The sequence below is a fragment of the Balaenoptera musculus genome, chromosome 7 (assembly GCF_009873245.2).
Source record: "Balaenoptera musculus isolate JJ_BM4_2016_0621 chromosome 7, mBalMus1.pri.v3, whole genome shotgun sequence".
NCBI lineage: Eukaryota > Metazoa > Chordata > Mammalia > Artiodactyla > Balaenopteridae > Balaenoptera > Balaenoptera musculus.
Genome location: NC_045791.1, coordinates 65119957 through 65144556, shown reverse-complemented (window position 1 = coordinate 65144556; position 24600 = coordinate 65119957). Strand labels below are relative to the sequence as shown.

General features: G+C 34.9%; 1 protein-coding gene across 1 annotated transcript in view; it reads right to left on the bottom strand.

Moving 5' to 3' along the window:
- Nucleotides 1–6044: 6044 nt before the first annotated feature.
- The window catches only part of ZNF804A (zinc finger protein 804A), a 305324-nt gene continuing 286768 nt past the window's right edge, over nt 6045–24600 (bottom strand). Inside the window, 2 exon segments of the mRNA XM_036857047.1 lie at nt 6045–9637; nt 11705–11835. Coding sequence (XP_036712942.1) covers nt 6400–9637; nt 11705–11835 — 3369 coding nt within the window. The 3' untranslated portion in view covers nt 6045–6399.

The window sequence follows — 24600 nt, the reverse complement described above, 5'->3', positions numbered from 1 at the left end:
ATTACATCCTAGTTCTTGTAGGTAAAATGAAAATTTAGTTCTGGGTATAATTCTTGGTTATAGGAATTAAGTAGTGAAGAGAATAGGAGAACCTTTTGGAGAAGCCTTAAGGGTTAATGTAAGTATGTCATCAAAGACACTTTACTTAGGGCTTCCCTAGTGGCGCAGTGGTTGAGAATCTGCCTGCCAATGCAGGGGACACGGGTTCGAGCCCTGGTCTGGGAGGATCCCACATGCCGCGGAGCAACTGGGCCCGTGAGCCACAACTACTGAGCCTGCACTTCTGGAGCCTGTGCTCCGCAACAAGAGAGGCCGCGATAGTGAGAGGCCCGCACACCGCGATGAAGAGTGGCCCCCACTTGCCGCAACTAGAGAAAGCCCTCACGCAGAAACGAAGGCCCGGCACAGTCAAAATTAAATAAATAAATTTAAAGTCTCTTTAGAAAAAAAGAAAAAAAAAAAGATCCTTTACTTAATATGTGGGCACTTCCCAAAAACGTATGCTTTCTGCCTGTACCATCAATAAATATACTGAGGAATGAAGTGAAATTAATATTCAATGAGGGAATTAAAATAGTCTTAGAGATCATCAATACAAGCTAGATATGGAAGGTTATAATACTAAACCACAAAGTATGATAAATTCCACTGAATATTATGAGACCTGTTTCTTAAAATTAAAATATATAATATAATATTCTAAATAGTATGAAGATAGTAAATACATAGAAAATATACCCCATAAAAATGTTATGAAGTAATTTATAAAAAGTTAAAATGTAGCAGTTAAAGCCAGAATCCTAAAAAAGGGAAATATTAGTAAAATATGCAAATAATATATTCAAAATATTACCACAAAAAGGTAAAAAAATTAAAAATAATTCAGTTATTTAAAAATAAGATTTTAGGAGATTAAAAGAAAAGAAAAAGCTTGTTATGCTTAGAGTTTTCTACCAGGAGCTTCCGGTTCAAGTAGATTCCATATCCTATGTTACCAAGCATTGAAAGCTCAGGGCAGGTGCTAGTCTGTAAGATGCCTCTACGAATAAATAAAAGGATATTGCTCTAGGCATTTGGCTTAGTGAGCAATGGTGCCTTTGAGCAAAAGAAAAATAGTTGCTTTCTCTGTACCAATGTAGCCTATGCTGGGTCTGGGGGAGGGGGACACAATCCACAGGGCTGCCAGATGGTGAGCTAGATTTCTGTCATACTCAGCAACTCAGAACAAATTGCATAGCATTTCACTGCAGGCTTTAAATCAACACTTGAACCTCAACTGATAATATAAGTAAGCTTTAAGCCTTTATCATCTTATTTGTGAGAGAAAGTAAACAACTTATTGGAAAGCATCCCTGGTGGCAACTTTCACTCCCAAGGACAGTGGCTTAGCTAGGCAAATAAATGGAGGGGAAAAAAAAATAGAAACAAGAATGAGAAATGGAGACTACAGTAGTGTGGGAAAAAAAGACATTGGTGAATATAAATCAATACATAATGAAAGAGCAAACTTTGGATAGCTAAACATAAGATTTTGCATGTCTGCCTCTTTTACTGGACTTGAATATCTGAGTAGTAGGTGTGTTCTATTCATTCATTTATCCCAATATCTAGTTTAATGTCAGACAATGTCAGACACATAATATGCTAATGTTTGGTGACAAGTACTAATAGAAAGATGAAAAATAGATGATAGATAGATAGACAGATAGACAGATGATAGATAGGAGCTTGTGCTTTTCTCCAAGGGCAGGGGAAAGGGTTCAAATCATGCTTTGATGATTGATTGCTCACTAAGCTCTATTTTATTCTATTTTATTTTTTTATAAATTTATTTATTTACTTATTTATTTTTGGCTGCGTTGGGTCTTCGTTGCCGCACATGGGCTTTCTCTAGTTATGGCGAGTGAGGGCTACTCTTCATTGCGGTGTGTGGGCTTCTCATTGCGGTGGCTTCTCTTGTTGCAGAGCATGGGCTCTAGGCACACGGGCTTCAGTAGTTGTGGCTTGCGGGCTTAGTAGTTGTGGCTCATGGGCTCAGTAGTTGTGGCTCGCAGGCTCTAGAGCGCAGGCTCAGTAGTTGTGGTGCACGGGCCTAGTTGCTCTGTGGCATGTGAGATCTTCCCGGACCAGGGCTCAAACCCATGCGCCCTGCATTGACAGGTGGATTCTTAACCACTGTGCCACTAGGGAAGTCCCCCACTGAGTTCTATTTTAAATAATTCATAATTCCATTAAAAAATAAGTTATTCATGCTAAATGGTGTTTTGAAGCCCTAATTATTTTGGAAAATTATATATTTTTTCAGACTGATTTAGAACAAGTTTGGAGTAAAAATGGATAACAGTTCTGGAACTTTGTAATACAATCTGCATAGTTTTTAATTACATTTTCCCAACTCATTCTATCTTCTCATTTAACAAACTTATTGAGTGTTTACTATGCATTAAAATGGTACTTTGACTCAAGGAGCTCTTAATTTAGTGAATTTGAAGAACAGGACAATATATTCAACACAGAGAATACTTCATAACAATAGTTGAGCACAGTATTCCAGGTGAAAATAGAGGACAGGAAGCTAACATCTGGAGACAGAGGGAATCTGGGTAAGAATTCCTAAAAAAAAAAATTGACATAAGTTGAATTGTGACTCATTAGTAGTTAGTCAAGTGAAGAAGCATAGGGAGGAAAGCATTGCGGGATTACAGAACATGCTCACACAAACTTGAAGATGATTGTAAGTAGATTAGAGTGATTGGCCTAGAGAAATTCTGGAATGGATGGTCCTGACTAGGGAGGCTGGCATCTACTTCACCACAGATTTTCCATGACTTGCTAAGGACTTTGATATTTATCTTGAGAATAATTGAGTACCCATAATAGGCTTTAAAGTAGAGGAGTGTCATAATAAGGTTACATTTAAAAAATGGAGCCCTGGCAGCAGTGGGGAGCAGTGAATTGGAAATTGGGAAAAGAGACATTAACTTATAACAGCAACTCAGCAATTCAGATTATTAACTACTAGGACTAGACTATATAGAGTATACTGGTGAGAAATATCTGAGAAAAACTTAAGGAAATAGAGCTAAAAGGGTTCATTGATTAATTTTTATGTGGGCATAATGCCCTGGCTTCTGACTTGGAACAGTTTAAAAAAATTTTTTTTGTTATTATAATGACATTCACAGAGCTTTGAAACAAAGGACAAATAATAGGTTTCAGTGGTACCTATAAAGAAAGATCACAGATTTGAGTTTTGGGTTCAAAATACATAGCGGATATCTAGGTTGAGATGTCCTGTGGACAGTTTATACAGGGCTTCAACACATGAAAGGACTTGGATATACATATATATATGAGAGAGGGAAGGGAGAGAAAGAGAGAGAGAGAGAAGTTGAAGTAGTAGTAGATGAGTTTCCTTGTTTCCTTCCTGTCATCCAATGTGAGTTCCTTTGTTACTTGGCTACAGTAGTTACTTGTTACTTTCTACATTCAGGTTTTATTCTATATTCCAAATCACTCAGATTTACAATAACAAACCTATAGCAATGCCTATAACTAGCAGACCAGAGATGGTGGGTAAGAGATAGTGTTAGAATCATTTAAATTCCCCAATTATATAGAATGTACAATAATTTACATCTGGATGGGACTGGGATTTTAGCTCCAGGACTTATGGACAAGCCATTGGCCGTCCCCAAACCTACTTCCAGTGTATGACTGCTACACTGGCCTGACTCCTGCTGCCACTAATATGAGCTTGACTGGTGGTCCTCTGACAGCCTCATTGCTTGATGAGTCCACCCTGACTTACCTGTCTAATTGCTCTGCTTATTATTGATCTTCAGCCCATTGGCCTGATTCCCTTGATTCTGGAGTTGGTGTTATCAGAATAGATGAACAAGTGTGTCATCATACATTTTTGAGTCCCGAACTTATAACAGATGCCCAGACTACATGAGCAATATCTTATCAAAGATATCAAGTATCTAAATGAATTGTTTGTAATAAGAATGGCTTCGACATACTCAGCTAACATTCTTTTCTTGTCCAGCCACTGGTATCCACAAAAACCAATCAATTTATCTACCAAGCTGAGTTTCAACTACTCTTAACTGAGAACTTTCTTCCTCAAACTTTCTAGAAATTTCTATTATATAGTTACTAAGCAAGTATATTCTGCTACAACTAAAAAGTTAAGCATACCTAAATGCATTATTTTAACAATAATAAATGTAGGAGAGCAACAGAATTGAAGACAAAATAAAAGGAATGACAGCATGGAGAAAGAAGCAGAGGATACACACAAATGATGTCTACAGTGAAATTAAGAAGGAAAAGATCAGGGGAAAAAAGGAATTAAAGAATAAGAACAAGAGGTAAGAGGTGAACATGTGGGATGATAGTCAGAAGATGACAAAAAAAGAGAGAAAATCTGCATATTTTAAAGTGAAACACTTGGTTTGATTTTAAACAGCAGAAACAATCCTGCTCTGACATTAAAAACAAACTGGGTCAGCATTCCTCAGTAGATATTCCCACCTATATTATCTTCAAAGATAGTTTCAAATATTTTGCTTGGGGAAAAATCACCCATTCCAATTTTAGTTACCATCTTTGGAACATGTTATCTTAGAGTGTTTGAAATAAAATTTCTTCTTTTATTATTTTTTCTTCTTATTTGTCAATCATGCAGTCTTTCACAACTGTTTTTCAGGAAAACCTTTAAATCAATGATTATTATGGCACATAATCAAGAAAGTAAACAACATAGATTTTCCCCCTTATTACTCTACTTAAAATAGAATTCAATATATTATTCTGCTATGGGAATATATGCTTATGCTCAATATTTTTAGGGTAACTCAGTTCTTACAGTAAGCTTATGAAATAGCATTTCTTCAATACAGTATCACTTAAAAGTTGCTCTTCCTTTAGAAGGACTCAGTTGGCCTCTCTTTTGCCTGGATTCATTGCTAGGCTACCATAATCCTTTATCATTTGCACATGGTGAGTTGAATCCTCTCCACCAGGCATGCAGACTTTGTCTTAACCAGTGGCATGGACTGAGGCAGGTACACATTAGAAACTCTTATGGGAAGTGTGATGTTCCCTAGTTTTCTATTAAATAATTATATTCTTTAGTACACATAGAAGCAGCACTTGAGTGAACAAGAATGCAGAGGTCATTAAAAATATAGCAGAATCTGGAAGGGTGATATGGATGGAGACTTTCTAATTGTTCCTGCGTGATTTGGAAATATGATAGAAACATGACTACTAGAAAGATTTGCAGAAGGAACAGCTATTTATTCACTCTCTTTCCCACTTCCAGATTCTCAGTTAAGAGTATATCCAGATTGTGTTTATGCCATTCTTCCCAAGATGTTATATAATGGTTAGTGATTAATTAATTAAACCTATTCCTTAATCCATGCCAACATTCTTATATATGTATATTCTCTGCAACAATTGAAAATAAATACAATACATTTGATAATTTTGACATACAAAAATGTTATAAGAACTTATATTGGTTACTTGCTATTTCTTATCTACTAGTACTGTTTAATAGTTCCCGGAACGACACTAAATACTTTGCACGTTTTGTAGTTATTTACCCCCAGACCGCACCAAATGCCAGCATTACTTTAACAAGAACTTCCATGGTTTATTATTTAGAGGGCCAAGTGTTCATGAAATATAGTCAACTTTGAGTATAAGCAACATTATGACAAACAGAAAAGCAAACGGACTTGTTAAACTTATTCTGAACGATAGTATTATAGTTTAAGTATTGACAGAGTGTCAAAGATATTTTGCTGATCCTCTGAGGTTCAGAGATGCCAATAAACAGAAGAAACAATATAAATTCAAACCCTATTGTTACTATACAGTCTCAAAATAGTGAAAACCAACTAAAAACAAGGGTTTGATTTACTTAAATATTTAACAAAAATTTATTGCAAGAGAGATTTTTCACTGAATTTACAGTTTCAAGGAACATGGTACAAAACATAGTGCCATCAGCTTTGTCTAAACATTAAATAGGTGCAAATACACAAAGATTAAAAAAAAACAGAGAGCATACTTTACAACATAAATTACAGTACTATAAATATATTTTATATACATTATACATACTCTTAAGACATCATTTTAATATACAGCATATATTATATTGATTTGCAAACTATTCAGTGCCTTACTAATATTATATATCAGAAGCTTAAGAATTTATTTGCATCATTACACTTATAGTAAATGATTTCATATCAATGAGGCCATATTTTGCCTAGTTTATTTCCACCATTTAAATAGGCAATTATCCACTCAGATGAGCATTAACGTGTATAGCAATAGTTTTCACATGAATATTTTCTTTCCCTTTCATAGTGATGACTAAAAGAGGGGCTGCAGCGGGATGACCGAAGGGTGGGGGGACAGCAGTGAAGGAAAGAGTGCATGGGGTAAAGGTGAGAAAGCCAGATGGCTAGGATGAAGAACTGAAGCTGGAATGATTGGCATCTGAGGGGGAGTAACAAAAGTTGGTTGATTCCCAGGACAAAGCCTTGGTCCTACTGGTCCTACTGAGATCTGAGGTAACGATGTTCTGTTGAGAGCTGGGACTTGGGACAGAAACTGTTGGTGTGGTTGAAGCACTTTAAAGGTTCCTGCAGCTGCAGCTGCTGCCGCGGCTGCAGCAGCTGCTGCATGCTGCTGCAAAACAGTATGGTGGATAGCGGTTACAGAGGTAGAACACAAGGGCTGCTGCAAAGGCAAAGGCTGCAGAGGTGTGCTAGGGGGTGGGAGGGCAGCTGGAGGAAAAGTGAATTTGACCTTGTTGGCCAGCATGCTCGGCGGAATGATGTGCTGGTAGACTTCACATGGTAGATTTTTGAACTTGTCATGGTTTTCTATTGGAATCAATAATGCTTGTTCTGGTAAAGCTAACGGAGCCAGGATCTGCTCCGTTGTTACAAAGGTATGGCCACTGACATGTGCTTCTTTGAATGGTAATGGTGGTTGTGCATTAAGGATTCCTGAATTAAAATACAGCCACTCAGTTGATGCCTCATTCATCTTTCCTTGTGGAAGGGCCTCAGCCAGTTCATAACGACAAAGGTATGATTTAGGTTGTGACTGTCTAAAGTTCCTTTCAATACTAGGCACCTTGAAAGGAATTTGCTTCTCGTTAATATTTGTATTCTCACTTCTTTCTTTGTGTTCAAGCAAGGTACTGTCCATTTCTTCTTTTGTTGGGGCACTAGCTCTGTAGACTGATGTGGTGGGTTCACTGGAAATCTCTGACAATTCACCAGAAGTGGTCTCCATTACGACCTGCTCAGTTTCACCATTGGTTTCAGAAGGAAGGGGACTGCTAGCGGGCAGATCCAGTTTATTTTCTACTTGGTCCATTTGTTCTGAGTTCCTTTTGACATTTGCAGTTTCTTGTGGTTTTATTTCCTCTTTTCTGTCTTCACTTATTATTTCATCCTGGTGATGTAAGGAAGAATTACCTTTCCTGGGATAACCTGTCTTCTCTTTGAGTTCCAAAGCTTCAAAACTGGTGTGGAATCTCCTCTGTTTCCTTTTAGGCTTACAAGGAGCAGAAGTGCGGGGTGGCCTGAAAAATTCTTCTGGTAGATAATTCTGTTGATCTAAACTTTCATCTGAAGAATAAGAATATGAATGTTGTCTACGTTTTTGATGGCATCTTTCTGATTCATTAATGAGAGAATTATAACCTCTTTTAACTGCCTGGTTCTGACTCATGCATTTCATTTCATTTTGAAGAACTAGGCAGCTGTGATCTTGACTACAGCTGGACGTTTTGGCTTTCCAACTACAGTAAGTTCTGGAGTATGTTAAATTATGTTTCACAGAATGTATCATTGTTGAATTGGACTGTCCATTTAAAACAACTGAGCTCTTTTTACCGTGGTTTTTAGAACTGATAATAATATTCTTATTATTATTGTATTCAGTGTTCTGGGTTTTACACATTTCTTCATTTTCACTTAAGTATATGGATGCTGATTTGGGCCTTTTATCAGGTAATTGCTGTGAGTCCAATAATTGCTCTGTAGCTAAAAACTGTTTTTCTGAAATTGTTTCCAGTAGATTTTTCCTAGTTTTATCAGTGTAACTATTTTCTCTTTCCATTTTGAAATAAGTTTCTGATTCTTTGATTTTCTTTCCATAATTATGGCGACATAACTTTCTTCTTTTTTTCTTTCTTCTACTTTTATGGAACCAGGGTTCATGAGTATCTTTCAATCTTATTTTGTTGTATTTGCCACCAAGAGCATCCTGTTTTATCTGATTTTTAGTAAAAGCATATATTTTTGTTTTTCTGATCCTACAGGAAATATTTTTATACCTCTGACTCATACTCTCATTTTTTCCAGAATCACAGCTATTGGAGAGCGTATCATCAGCCAAAAGAGGAGTGGCTTGGGTATATCCATTTCTGCTACCTCCAATTTCATGATCAGTAAGTCCTGTCACAGATGTGTCCTTGCAATCTAAAACTGGTCTCTTGCAAATGTCTTCTCCCTTCTGATGAGAAGAAAGATCACTTAAGGGCAGCTTATTTTTATCTAGATTGTTGTTTAATTTAGTGGACTTGAAGTCAAAACAGAGAGGATTACAGCTATAGGAAATTGATGGTTGAGTAGTTGTGTAAATCAGCATTTCTGATGGCCACTGAAGAACTGTGGATCCATCTTTGTTAAGTACGGGTACAAATGGCTCACATGGTCTTTTATATAAATCCATTTTTTTATGTAGGGTTATATTATCCTCTTCAGAATTTAAAGGGGCCAACATGTCAGGGCTGTGATTTTTACATTCAGCTTCAATCGTGGATGCATCATTGTCCTTAACACTTTCCTCTACGGTAGCTTGCAAAGACAAGCAGTCATTAGCCATATCAAGAACTATAGATTTATTTCCTAGCAAGTCAGAAGTGTTACCACTTACAGGTATGTCTTCATTAATAATAACATCTTCCAGTGGAATTTGATCTGCTAAAGGGACTGAATTTTGACAATTATCTGCATCAGATGATGAAGGGAGTTGAAACTGGCAAAATGGAGGTAATAGTAATGTATCTTTTTCACTAGAAACTTCTTTCATCTCTTGAGTTTGAGCAGTTTCTCTGTCAGTGCACCTTCCTTCTGGTGGATGAAAAGAATTAGCTTTCTCCTCATAACTCAAAAGCCCATCTGTTGGTGAAGAGAGTTGAAGATGACAAGCACTGGGGACAAATCTACTTTTTCTGCTAAATCCTTTTGCCACAGAGGCATCATCATTGCATTCAGAGAAGGCTGCAGCTGAGGACTCCAGCTTCACGGATGCTTTCTTTGGAAATGCAAAAGAAAAGCCAATTTTGTGTCTGTGAATCCCCTGGGCTTGATCTCCAAGTTGGCTCTTTTTGGCGGTATAACTTTTCACGCTTTCTGGATCTGTAGCAACAGTGGTAACACCTTTAGCATTCTCTTGGCTATGAATCAAAGTACATTTGAAATCTTCCTGGTTATTAACTGAATCCACAACAACTCTTTGGGAAATTTCATTACAATTTTCTCTCACAGTAACAGTTGTTGACTTGAACATAGGGCCACTTCCAGGAGCACTACAAAAAGAAACAAAAGTGTGTTTTCAGAAAGGACACTTGAGGAAAAATACTCAAACACTTACAACTTAGAAATGTCAACGTAAGGATTTTTTCAAGTTTTAAAATCTTTGTAAGATAATTACTTTCATGTAGTGCAATTGCCTTCCATAGAACTGCAATTTAATTTAGTTATTGGATATTGTTTGGGATAACTTGGAGATGATGTCTTGAAGTTACTTTTATAGCTATTAACAGCAACGGTCAAAGACATTTCTATGCTCTCAGCCAGTGTTTCCAGACCAAGAATTTTTTTACCCCCATGGCCTCTTCAGCGACATTTTAGAATACAGAACTCTCTAAAATAAAATTACTTTTAATTCACAAACACTCAACATCATTGATCCTATATGGAGAATATGAAGGAAGTTAAAGAAAAACTCTCAGTCATGATGTAAGCAGGGCTGGGAATTCAGTTCAACAATTCAATTCAACCAGTGTTCACTGAGTATCTACCAAAGGCCAGGTGATATGCTCAATGAGAGCTCTGAGTCTTTTGGATTGGCTGTTCTTAATATTTAAAAATTATCCTGAAGTTATCCATTATATCATTATATAGAGTAAATATTGGAAAAGACTATACTTATGATGTGGTTTCCATTTATTTGGAATTACAGTATACCATGAATAGTGAGCTCTTATTAAAAGAATGATACTGTCCAGCACATAAACAAAGAACTACCTAAGTATCATCTTTACCCCAAAAGAATTATGCTGTTCAGAATTTTCCATGCTTTTCTGAAAAGTTAGTTTCTCAGAAGTTATAAATGGTCCAAATTTTTTTAATCGAATAATTTCTTCAGTATCTAACACAGTGGACTGTTTTATTACCTTGTTTGATATTAAGAAGCAACACTACTTAATTTACACCTCATTAGAGGCACCAAATTACTGGGAAAATCATGTGCCTGGGGGAGCAGTGTAATGTGAAATATTTATGTGTGCTAAGAAAAGTAATTTAGATAAGAAGTTTTGCTTCTTTTGTACATATCTTATTATCAGCTCTACTTCTCTTAATATATTAGACTTTACATTTGCAAATGAATTAAATTACATAGGTCCGAGATAATATGAAAGGTAAACTTGCACTTGTATAATTTTTCATTTTTTACTACACAGAATAAAAATATCTGGTTGGTATAATTCAACAGAGGTTATGTTTGATATTAACAGTTCACTATAGGATTCCAGATATATTTAAATTTTATTTTGACTTTTCTAAAGCTGACATCTCAAACAATGTTTTGATATGTCAATATCCCCTAACATTATTCTGTATAAAATAAATTTGGCATAAAATAGCTTTGTTTTAAATAATAATCAGAGAGGCCTATTTAATGGGTGGGGTGGAGGGTAGCCTAAGGGTGGCTATCTTTTCATAACATTGTCCTGGCCTGAATTTTTAAGTTCTGATTTATAACATTATAGCTGCTCTCTGTTAGAAGCAGGTCCAAGTGTAAGAGTTGTAAAGTTTTAATAGTCCAGTTAGAGTTCATTCACAGCGAAACTAATTTCAACCTACCTCTGACATGCATAGGGCCCTCCTGACCTTTATATATTAAGAATACATATGGAGCAAGGAACCTCTCTTTTTCGCTCCATATGTGTTCTAAAGATCATTGCAAATAAAAGTTCTCCAAATTTTCAATGAAAAAGTAAGTTCCTCCTAAAACTCCATTTATAACAATGGCTATGAGATGGTGCTTTGGTCTCTTCTTCAATCAAATGTTTTGAATTTCGCCAAGAAATAGAATAGCTTTCAACTAAGATAGCTTAAAGAGAAGAATAATGTAAAATTAATTTTTTGACAAACTAAAATTATAGTAATTTGGCTTTTTATTGAAATGTGCATTAAACAGGTGTTTGCATAAAACTCAAATTCAATTTAGTGTTTACAGCCCACAGAAAGCCATGAAAATGTGAGCGTCTTATTCTGGGTACAGAAATAGATAGATTTGTGCCCTTTATTCAGTTCCTTTTTTTTGTTGTCATGTTTTAAGAAAACTTAACATTTTACTGTAGACTCACCATACAGTTTCCTTTCTTAGCTCGGCCAGCTTGTGCAGGCGTTGGAGTGCCTTTTCCTGTTTTCTTTCATCTTTCCTGGATTTAGATGCTACATTTCGAGCAAATTCCCTTTGTTTTAGTTCTTTGAGTCTCTATTAAAAAATACAAAAATAATTAACAGTATTTAGGTCTATGGCAATGTCAAAGTTACTATTGTTGTTGTTGGAATTTTCCAGTACATCATCTTTGATCTCATCTAAGGAAAACACAGCATTTGTGACCATCCACTTCTAACAAAATATTTTCTTGCACTTTTGCCTTGTAAAAAATGCCAAAACATATTATTACACTATATCAAAAGATATGCCTATACCCTGGTAAATTGGAAAGGAAAAATTTCTTCTTTACTTATTGTTTCCTGCCAAGATTCTCTGCCTAATTTAGATGAAGTGTTGGAGTCTTATAAACCCCTAATTTTTAAATAAATTCAATTAAGCTTGTGTATTTCAGTTATATATGATAAATTCCATCATATTTTGATGTGCTCTATATTAGAAAGGTGTCTGATCCTTTTCATATTTTTTAAGAAGAGTAAATGTCTTATGTTAATCCATAAGACAAATGCCCTCTACTAATGTGATTTAAAATAATCCTTCCCCTCAAATACCAGGCATATTTACCAAGTAATTCAAGATCTGGGAAGAAAATTAAGTGTCTTTGGGTAAATTCTTTTTATATTGAGCATATGTTTCATCTGTATTAAAGGAGCTCAGTTTGGGGGCTGAAGGCCAGAAAAAGAACATGTCAACTTGAATAGAATTGATAAATAGCCATGTATGTAGCATGATTTAAGAGACCCCAAAGTGGTCCCATGCCCCAAATATTTTCACTATAGTCTTTCACAGAGACAGTATATAGTCATTAAAAATGATTAAAGTACTGTTTTTTCTCATGGAGCTCATGTTGTTATGCAATCGTGATATGTCAGAGTCTTAGAATAGGACTTTACGAGAATAAAACATATACTAATCACATTTTTATGAAGTGGTTGAACAAAATCTTAATAAATGCCTTATGTGTATACACTGATGTATGCCAGGGTCTTAGAACAATGCCTGATCTATAAAAGACCTACTCAATAAATATTTATTGATTTATGTAGAATCACTTAGATCCTCCAAATTAGGTATTTTCCTACTTCAAAAAAAGTTATGCTAGGGAATTCCCTGGTGGTCCAGTGGTTAGGACTTTATGCTTTCACTGCCAAGGGCTCGGGTTCAATATCTGGTCAGGGAACTAAGATCCCGCAAGCTGTGCAGTGCAGCCAAAAAAAAAAAGTCATGCTAATGAAATAATATTAGATTATTGGTCATCCTAGATTGTATCTGCTGAATTTCTCCTACATAGAACCATAACTTAAACTTCAAATAATCTCTAATACTTTAATTAAAGGGATTTATATAAGGTATATATACATATATATGCATATATATGTATGAGATTACTCTAGAATATTTATTTTAACATAACACAAAGATATTTTGAGATCATTTGCATTGACATATTTGTGAAGGAGTTTATTTAGAGTTGAATTTAAATAAAAGATTAACCATGTCATAAATATCTAAATTGTACTAGTATTTCATAGAAAGTAAAATTTTGACATATATCATTGCACTGATATAACAATTAAATGTAGCTACAATTTTCTAATACATATTAAATTATTTGTTATTAAAAATATGTAGAATTAGAGATACTAGGGCAAGAAAGTTTTAATTCTAGATTTTAAATATTCATAGTCTTGGTCATCTCTATTTCCTAAAATCTTGAAGTCATATCAAGACTCATTCAACAATTTATTGATCACCAGCAATGGTCATTCTGTTAAATGGCTGGGATATTTTTCAGAGAGTAAAGAAAATGTTTTTACTTTTTTCTGGTGTGTGTCTCTGTATCTGTGACTATATGTGCAGGCAAGTGTGTGTGAGTGTATGTTTATATGCATTTTACAGAAATAAGGAGAAAAGACACACAGGAAGAGATAATGGCAATCAGTGGTTGAGGTATTCTTATTGTTCCATACGAGGACAGAACAGGGGTGCCCAAACAATCCCCAGGTAGGCTACCTGGGAAAAGTCACATCTGATCTGGGTCTTGAAGGATATAAAAGAGGATGAAGAAGAAGGGTTGGATGTTGGAAGTGAGAGGATATTTTGGGGGAAAAAAAAAACCAGTTTTGTATAAACATAGAAATAAAAGCATGCATACTCTAAAAGAAAAATGCACGATGTAAAGAAGGATGGCTAGAGCAGAGTGTATTTGTGGAAGTAATGAGAATTGATGAATTATGGGGTCCAACCAAATCATGGGGAACCCTGTCTATCATATGACTAAATGTGACTGTAGGAAACATTGAAGGAGTTAAATAATGCAGTGCCACAGTAGGACTTTCATTTTATTAAGATTCTTTTGGCGTCAGTATGCATGAAACTTTGCCATAGAACAAGATTAAAGACAAAGCAACCAATAAATAGAATATTACCATGAACCAGGTAAGAAACAATAAAAGCCTTTCCTAAGGGAGTTGCAGTGGAGAGGAAAAGTAAAATTAGTGATTTATTGGATGTGCATAATTGAGTGACCTAAAGGATATGCACTACCTTTACTGAGAAATACCACCTGCCACTGTAAGAAACAGATATTCAATCAAGAGAGGGTTTGGGTTAGGAGGAGGATGCTAACAGAGAATTTGAAAGAAAAGAGAAGATAAGTTCTCTAAAATAAACATTTAAAAGAATCAAAGTGCCAAGTAAAATAAAGAAATTTGCAATACCAATAAAAGAACTAACATTCAAAGATGTTTTAAAAATTCTATTTATAAATAGCGATATTTTAAGAAGCAGACGTAATTTTTTTTCCTACTAGATTCTTTGGGTAACTGGAGACAACAATTAAGAAAGATAGACTTGATTATTTTTAATAAAATTTTTAGAATAAATGTTAATTTCTATTATATAAATATGCATATATATGCAAGTAAAAGTACAGTGCTTCTAAAAAAAGTTAAGCTTTTCTAAAACAAGTATATGAAACGCCAAGAATTTCACTATTTACTGTTTCAAATTAACCATTATGATTTGACCTAATCCATTTCCACTGACATAATAGTTAAAAAGCAAGGAGTCTGTCAATTACCAAATGGCAGTAGTGTTGTATTATCTGTGATATAACTGAGTGATTGATATGGCTATGATTTAGGGAACTGTGTACATTTATTTATTTTTTTATTGGAGTATAGTCAACTTACAATGTTGTGTTAGTTTCAGGTGTACAGCAAAGTGAAGAATGCAAATGTTGTTTTTTCTTGTAGAGGTTGTCAAGGAGCACCAAACTATATTCAAGTGTTCCTATTGATCTCAATCTCCCTCTATGTACACATAATTTTCTTATCTCAGTGACAGACTTCCTGATAAGGTAAATAAACTTGACTAACATTTAGGGACTATTTAGTTGCAGAGATTATAGGCCTGGTCAAATACTCTGGTCAGTTTTAGGATAAAATTTATCAGTCTTTATATCCTTTCTTGAATTTTTCTGCAGAAAAATAAAGTCCTACATCATATTTTATATCAAGTAGAGTAATTTTGACAGGCAAAAAATAGAAACCAAGTAAATTCTTTTGAGAATGCCAAATGGAAAGAAAACTTAAGTTCCACACAAATGAATATACAAGATAATACCTGTGAGGCTTATGGAAATATCAATGCTATTTCAAAAGCTTCCTCAACAATTTACTGAGAATCACTCAAAATAAATTCTTAGTGATAAATGTCAAGACAGGAATGACAGTCAGCAAGAATTAGAAAATTAAAAGTATGTTAAAAGGAAATTGTGTGGCTTAGCTACTGCATTGCAAAACAAATTATAATGTACGCTCACATATAATTCAATGTATACTTTGAAAATATGCCATAAGGATGAAAAAACAAAGAATCAATATTCTTTGGTTATGATACCATCTCAGAGGGTCTACTCTACTTTCCCACTGATTTACTTCTCTTAGTCTATAGAGAAACAGAATGTCACAAGGGCAACACAGGTCATTAGTCCTCAGATATGGTCTCAGGAAAACCCATTGAGTTGGATGGTTGGGAAAGTTATAATGATCCTAGCCTCAGGTTAATGGTGGTGTTCAGACAGTGGCAAAGGTTTCTTCAATGTGAGAAAGAGACAGAAAAAGAGAGAGAGAGCGAAAGATACCATTTAAACAACGCATCAGTTTGTGTTTAAACATTTAGGTAAATTACATCGTTTTACAATTGCAAACAAAACTTTTATGAACATTCTTATATCTATATATTGTACACCTGTCTAGTCTAATTACACCCAAAAGACAGGTTCCTACAAGAAAAACTGCTAGAATAAAAGATAAACACGCACTTTTTTGAGGTTTTCCAAACTGCTATTCATAGCTTTATACCATCATTTCACTCTTCCCAACAGTATATTGGGAATATACACAATATTGGGTAGCAGCCCTACTAAATTTGTTTGACAGTCAATATGTGATATATCATTAATGTTTTGCCTATAATTCATTTGTTTACTAGGAAGCAGAAATATTTTTACATATATATTGGCCACCTGTATTTCTTCATTTAGAATTAATATTGTTCCTTAAAATTTATTAAGCAACATTATATACATTACTTTGACTCTGAAAATAAGCATGTGAGCAAACAGGTCTAGCATTATTGTCCATACTCAGAGATGACAAAACTGAAGCTAAGCAAGTTTTAGACTTGTTCAGAGTTGCGTACAAGTGGTAGAACCAGACTGGAATCAGGATTTCCAGGAACACTTCCTGTGACTTATCTCCTATATTTACTCTTCTATACGTTATTCAAGCTTTCTAACTCTTTAGGACAGGCTTATTGGGATGTGATACAGATTTTCATTTGTCTTTCAGCGAATACTCCTTGAGTGTACATTACTTGTCAGCTGCTATTCTAAGCACAGTTGATATATCTGTGACAAAGGAGGAAAAAAGCTCTGTTTGTTTCATGAAATTTTCACCATAGTTGAGAGAACGGGACATTAAAACATATAAATAAGTTGTATAGTATAGTAGATAGTGAAAAGTGCTGTGGATGAAATGAATTTAAGCTGAGGGTGCAGGAAGTAAGGGGAGGGATAGCAATTTCAAATAGAGTGATTAGGTAAGGTTTTCTATTAGGCTTATTTTCTATTTCTGTTTAACAAATTACCATAAACTTAGCAGCTTTCAACAGCACACATTATTATCTCACGGTTTCTGTAAGTCAGTATGCCTGTTCTTTGCTCAGTCAAGGTGTTGGCCAGGATGTTTTCTCATCTGGAGGCTTGTCTTGGAAAAAATCATCTCACAAGTTCCCTAAGGTTGCTGGTAGAGTTTATTTCCTTCTGGTTATAGGACTGAGAGCCCCAGCTTCCTACTGATTGTCAGCCAGGACTACTCTCTGAGTGCCCAATCTGCCAGCAACAGAAATCAATCTGAGCCCCCAATATGGCACCATTCCCAGGTGTGATCAACCATTGCCTGGTGGCAGGTTGATTACGTTGGACAACTTCCTTGAAAAAAGAAAAAAAAAGGCAGTGTTTTGCTCTTCCTGCAATAGACGTTTACTCTGGATGTGAACTTAACTTCCCTCCATGCAACACTTGTATCAAAACTACAATCTATGGACTTACAGAATGCCATTTCTACCATCATGATACTCCACATTTATGATCATTGTTCTGATCAAGGAACTCACTTCACAGCAAAAAAAGAAAAATGTGGAAATGGGCCCATTCTCATGGAATTCACTGGTCTTACCATGTTCTCCATCATCCTGAAGTAGCTGGTTTGATAGAATGGCAGAATGACCCTTGGAAGACTCAGTTATATCTCCAACTAGGTGGCAATACCTAGCAGGGCTGGAGCAATGTTCTCTAGGAGGCTGTATATGCTCTGAATTAGTGTCCAATATATGATGCTATTTTTCTCATAACCAGGATTTAAGGGTTCAAACATCCAGGGGTGGAAATTGAGGTGGCACCACTCACTATTACCCCTAGTGGTCCACTAGCAAAATTTTTGCTTTCTGTACCCACAACCTTATGCTTTTCTGACCTAGAAGTCTTAGTTCCAAATTGCAGAACAATTCCTCCAGGAGACACATCAAGTATTCCACTGAGTTGGAAGTTATATCTGCTACCTTGCTGCTTTCGGTTTCTTATGCCACTGAATCAACAGGCAATGAAGGGAGGTGCTGTGCTAGATGAGATGATTGATCCTGATTACCAAGGAAACAATGAACTTCTAGCCACAGTGGAGGTAAGGAAGATTATGTCTGGAATACAGGAGATCCCTTTGGTGTCTCTTAGAGTTATCATGCCCTGTGATTAAAGTCAATGGAAAAACTACAACCCAATTCAGGCAGTGTCACGAATGGCCCAGACCCCTCAGGAATGAAGGTTTGAGTCACTCCATCATGGAAAGAACCATGACCAGCTAAGGTGCTTGCTGAGGGCAAAGGGAATGAGTAGTGGAATAAAGCAGTTATAAATACCAACTATGCCCACGACTAGTTATAGAAATGAGAACTGTAATTGTCATGGGTATTTCTTCCTCATTTAATTATGAAAAAATATATATATTTTTTCTTTCATCTCTTATTCTCTTATCATATACGATGTGTTGAATTTACATCATAGTATTTAAGTGACAGGATATCAGGAGAAGAGAGAACATCACACAACAACTTTGTATCCTTTTCTGGGGAGCAAGTCAGTGCATTTTCAGTTGTATACAGGATAGTTGTATCATGTTAGGAAGCATATCACCTGTTGTTGTCTTTTTTTGGAGATTGAGTATAGTTTAAGGAGATATCTATGGGTGCCAAATTGATGAGAGATAGATTTATGATGGTTAACTGTATGTGTCAACTTGCCTAGGCCACAATACCCAGATATTTGGTCAAACACCAGACTACATGTCACTGTAAAGGAATTTTTTAGAAGAGATTAATATTTAAATCAGTAGATTTTAGATGCTAATCTCATCTAAGATCATTTTTAGATGAGACTAACATTAAATCAGATGAGTAATCAGATTTACTCCTTAAATCCTAGTAAAGCAGATTACTCTCCATAATGTGGGTGGGTCTCATTCAATCTGTTGAAGGTCTTAACAGATGAGACAAGTCCCCCAGGAAAAAAGAATTATACCTCCAGACAGCCTTTAGACTTGAGACTGCAACATCAACTCTTTCTTGGGTTTTCAATCTGGCAGTCTGCCCTGCAGATTTTGGACTTGTCAGCTCCCACAATGTGTGAGCCAATTCTTGAAAACAAGTCAACAGATAGAGAGATAGACAGACAGATTGATAGACAGATAAATAGATAAATAAATATTCTATTATCTCTGTTTCTCTGGAGAATTCTGATTAATACAGGTTTTCACCAGAAGATGGGTATATAGTTATGATGTTTGTGGTGAACAATGCAAATTGCCTTCACATTATCAATTACATCCTTCTAATTCATTAGCAGAATTCCAGTTTGCGGGGGGGGAGGGGGTGTGGGCAGAAAGATATTCAATTAAAATAATAAAAATTTCAGCCTCCCTGTAATAAGAGTGGATATGTGACACAGGCCTCACTAATTGAATTGTAAACAGGTGCCTCTGAGGAGGATATGCCTAAAAATATAAGCCTCATTAAAGAAAAATTCTTTATGTTTTTTTAACCATGTTTTTCATTTCCTACCCATGTGTAATTGGGAGTCTTAGGTGGGAAGCAACCATCTTTCAATCGCAAGGTTGTCAGCTTGGCAGAGAAGGCCTAGATGCTAAAGATAGCAGAGCAAAAAATGAAAAGATCCCCATCCCCTAATAGCATCATTGAATTACTGCATTATTCTAGGACTGATTACCTATGTAGTTTGGAAAAAAATAAATAAAAGCCAACTTCATCTGAATTTATTTTTATTTGCTGCTGCATGTAATCTTGGCTTATGTACCTACTTACTAGATGTGTGACTGGATAATTAATAGCAAATTCTTAGACCTTTGTTTGCTCAGATGAAGATGCTGATGATATCTAAACTTCCTTCTAGTTTTTGCATCCTAAGATTGATGTTTTCAATGTCATCTTTTAAGATGGAGTTAGTTTTTACTAAATAAAATATGTATTTAGAACATTAATAATAATTACCTTGTTAAATGTTTTCTCTACTACAAGTAAATCCATTACTCCTTTGAATTGGTCCAATACTTCTGTTCCTGTTTTCATATATCTTAGTAAGTTAATATGTTACCCACTATTACTGTTTCCACAGGCTAAAAATTTCCTTTAAATTCCCAATAGTTGTTTCTATCAAGAACTGCTTTCAGTGATTTTTGAAAAATCTAAGTATGCTTTCTATCTTACATAGAGCAATACCTTCAAAGAATTACAACTAAATCACCATCTCTATTTCCTGAATCAATTTAACTCTCTTGGAAGACAATATGCACTGGGTTCTATTAGAATGTTAGCAAATATATTTCTTCAGGGAATGTTGTTATTCAAGTGAATGATATTACACTTCAATGTGTAATTTCCTTCTAGTCATTATTTAATCAGTGGCTTTATGCTGAGTGAACCTGTGGAAGATTCTTTTTTAAATTTCTTTTCCCATTACTATCATGAATGTGTATCATTTGGACTTTTCTCTTGGCAGCTTTAAAAGCATCTAATCTCTTAATGGCATATCAGATCTGAACAATATCTTTCCCCAAGGCCTCTCATTCTTTAGATTCCATTAACTCAAGTTTCTCTTTGTGGACAAAAAACTCATTCTAGTTCTAATATAAAAGTCTTTGCAATCTGTATGTGTTATGTCTAAAACTGATTTTCCAGCCATTCAGTTCATTTTCTTAAGTGCTGGATCAGAAGTGTCTCATGCATTTTAAGTGCTCATGAATGTTCCTCAAATTGAATTGGCACAGGACAGCAGTGATTAACTTCTTCATACAATAGGAAGCTTTGAAAATTTGCTAACAAAAATCTCACTCAGATCTTTGGTATACAGGGAAAGCAATGGAAACTTGAGTCTAAGAAATATTGACACTTTTATTTAAAAAAATATACAAACAACTTGAGTGGCCCAAAGTGAAGAATAGTTAAGAATTATGGTTCAATTTTATAAGGAAATACTACACAGCTACTACCAATAATGCTAAGAGTTTAAAATATTAGGAATATTGTTGTATTATAATGCTAGTTTTAAAAATAGCATGCTAATAATTTTATAATATAATTAAATGTATCTGCATCTATAGAAATAGACTAAAAATGCTAGAAAATACACAAATGTCAATGAATATTTCTCTTTGTAAGGTAAAATCAGAAGAATTATACTTTTGTTTTCCATTATATGGTAGTTTTCCATTTTTTTCTTACTAGCATGTTTTACTTTGAGAAGAGATTTTTAAATTTCAATTTGAAATATAAAAATTAGATATATTTTAAAACTAAAACAAAAATTACCATTGTATGGCTCTTCCTATCATACATTCATATTTATGGCCTAATAAATAACTAGACTGTTCCAAATACTTCCAAGCTCTCTAAACATGTATAAGTAAATCCTTATACCCAATACAAAAGGATAAAATAAATCTGGTGAATTTTTTCACACATGATCTTTAACAACATGGAATGATTGTAGGTTGGTTAATATTTTAATCTTTTTGGCATAAGTATATTGGGAAAATAATATATAGGGACAATAGTAGTCAACGTCTGTGAGAAATATAATATCACATTATATAGAAATAGATATATACTTTTTCTTTTTCTCTCTCAAAATTATCTCTATATATGTAATTATGAATGATTTATCATGTATATGTAATAAAGAAATAATGAGTAAAGGGTTAGCAAACATCTTCTCTATAGAGTAATTTAAACTTGGTGTAACTTATAGCTGTTTCTTAGGCATGTAATAAAGATGGAATATTAGTTGTGTTATTAGGCAATTTTGCTTATGATTGAAAATAACTCCTCTTTTGCAAACTGCATTTGGGCTGGGAAGAGTGTGAAGGATTTATTAATACTTGGTGGGAAGTCCTAACTGGTGACTTCCCTGAATGCAAACTAGGTTTGTCCCTTGCCAGGACCAAAGAAGTTATACCCACAGAACATTTTGCAAGATATAATTGCTCCTATTTGTGAGATAGGACAAACTTCTAAGCCACAGTGGCTCCCACATCCATCCATGTGATCTCGTCTCTTGGCAACTAAATCGTAACTTGAAATGCCAAGGGAAAGAGCCCCTGAACTGCTGTGGGAACGTAAGAAGGACTCCTGCTGGAGAGAAAAAAACCTGGTGTGTGTGATGCTGGCCTATAACTTTCTAAGTGAATCTAATGTTGAATAATCCTTCAGAGATGCACATGTGGCAGGAAGGGCCAGGTCAAGGTAAGCTGTGTCCTCTAGGCACTGAGACCAGAGCTGAGCATGGTGACGATGCAGACCTTCATCCTGGAGGCTGCTGGAACTCTGCTTCACACCTTGAGAGCATGGAGATCTTGACACAGGCAGCCAAGAGCCAGAAGAGCAAACATGAATGTGATATTTGAGCATTTGGGATGAAATCAGCTTCAGGAGTCTGAAGGGGAGGGATCTATGAAACCAGAAATGAGCACTGGCCACAATTAGATCATCAGAAGAAACATTACAGGAATGTGATGCTGGGAATCTAAAATTACTGGCTACATGAAGATATCAAATGTTTATAAACTATTATTGTGTGATGTCAGTGAAAGTGGCAGAGTAGAGAGTTCCAAGAACCTGACCCTACACAGAAACAGAAAAATAAGTAAAAATTATCAGAATCAACTTGATAAAACTCTGGAAAATAATCAAGGGTTTATAGCAACCAAGCAATTGCTGAATCAAGGAAAAGATGACTTAAACACAGTAGGAGAGCTTTGTGGCACTTTAATTCACCCTTGTCTTTCCCACTTAACTGGGGAAAAAACAAACTGTCAATCAAGAATACTATAACTGGCAAAACTATATTTCAGAAACAAAGAGTAAAATTAAGATATTACCAAATAAACAAAAGCTAAGGGAGTTGTTGCCAGTAGACTTGTCTTATAAGAAATGCTAAAGGGAGCCCTTCAGGCTAAAATTAAAGGACACTTGAGAGTAACCTGAAGCCATACAAAGAAATAAAGTACACTGGTAAAGGTAACTCCATAGGTAAATATAAAAGTCAGTATTACTGTATTTTGCTTTGTAGCTTCTCTTTTACTCCTATGTGATTTAAAACATAAATGTATCATTCAATAATTATAAATCTATGCATTGTGCATAAATGTACAAAAATGTAATTTATAACAATAACTACATGAAGGGTAAGGCACAAAGGTATATCAGGGCAGAGTTTTCAATACAACAAAAGTTAAGTTTGCAAAAGAGTATTGTCAGACACCCAACACTAATAAAAATTAGTTTAATATGGATCAAAAACTAAATAGAAAAGCTAAATCTACAAAACTCTGAGGGGAATCATAGGGCTAAATCTTCACAACCACAGATTTGGCAATGGTTTTTGCATATGACACCAAAAGCATGAGCAACAAAAGAAAAAATAGATAAATGGGAATTCATTAAAATTAAATAATTGAGTGCATCTGAGTAAGTGAAAAGATAAACTACAGTATAGGATATAATATCTGCAAATAAAATATCTTATAAGGGTCAAGTATCCAATTATATGTGGAATCTAAAAATACAACAAACTAGTGAATATAACAAAAAAGAAGACTCAGATATAGAGAACAAATTAGTGGTTACCAGTGGGGAGCCGTGGAGGGATGACATAGGGTGCAGGGAATGGAAGGCACAAACTATTGGGTGTAAGATAGGCTCAAAGATGTATTGTACAACACATATAGCCAATATTTTGTAATAACTGTAAAATTTCAACAACCAAATTTTTAAAAATGGACAAAATGTTTGAACAGACATTTCTCCAAAGAAGATATACAAATGGCAAACAAGGACAAGAAAGTATGCTTAGTACAATGAGATGCTATTTCATACTTACTAGGATGGCTAATTTTTTTTAAAGGAAAATAACATATGTTGGCAAGGATATGGAGAAATTGGAACTCATGTTAATTGCTGTTGGCAATGTAAAATGGACAGCTGTTATTGAACATAGTTTGGCAGATGCTCAAAAATTAAACATATAATTACCATATAACCTAGCAATTCCATTCCTAGGTATATACCCAAAGTGTTTGAAAACAAATATTCAAACAAATACTTGTACACAAATGAACATAGAAGTACTATTTGCAATAGCCCAAAGATGAAAACAATCCAAATGTCCATCAATAATAAACGGACAAACTATGGTATAGCCATACAATGGAATATTATTCAGCCATGAAAAGGAATGTGCAACATAGATGTACTTCAAAAATATTACGCGAAGTGAAATAAGCCAGACATAAAAGGTCACATATTGTATGATTCCATTTATATGAAATATTTAGAATAGCAAAATCGGTAGATATAGAAAGCAGAGTGGCTTCGGGTTAGGGTAGGGAGAAATGGGGAGTGACTCTATAAAGGGTATGGGGTCTCTTTCTGGGTGATGAAAATGTTGTGGAGCTAGATAGAGATGGTAGTTTCACAACATTGTGAATGTATTAAATGCCACTGAATCACTCACTTTACTATGGTGAATTTTATGTTATGTGAATTTCACCTTAAAAAGTAAAATATGCATCGATTTTTCTCATATTTTCTAATATAATCAGCATTTTATCCAAGATTTTCTTTAATTGGTTAAAACAAAATGAGTTAGTTTTGAGACCCTCAAGCAAAATT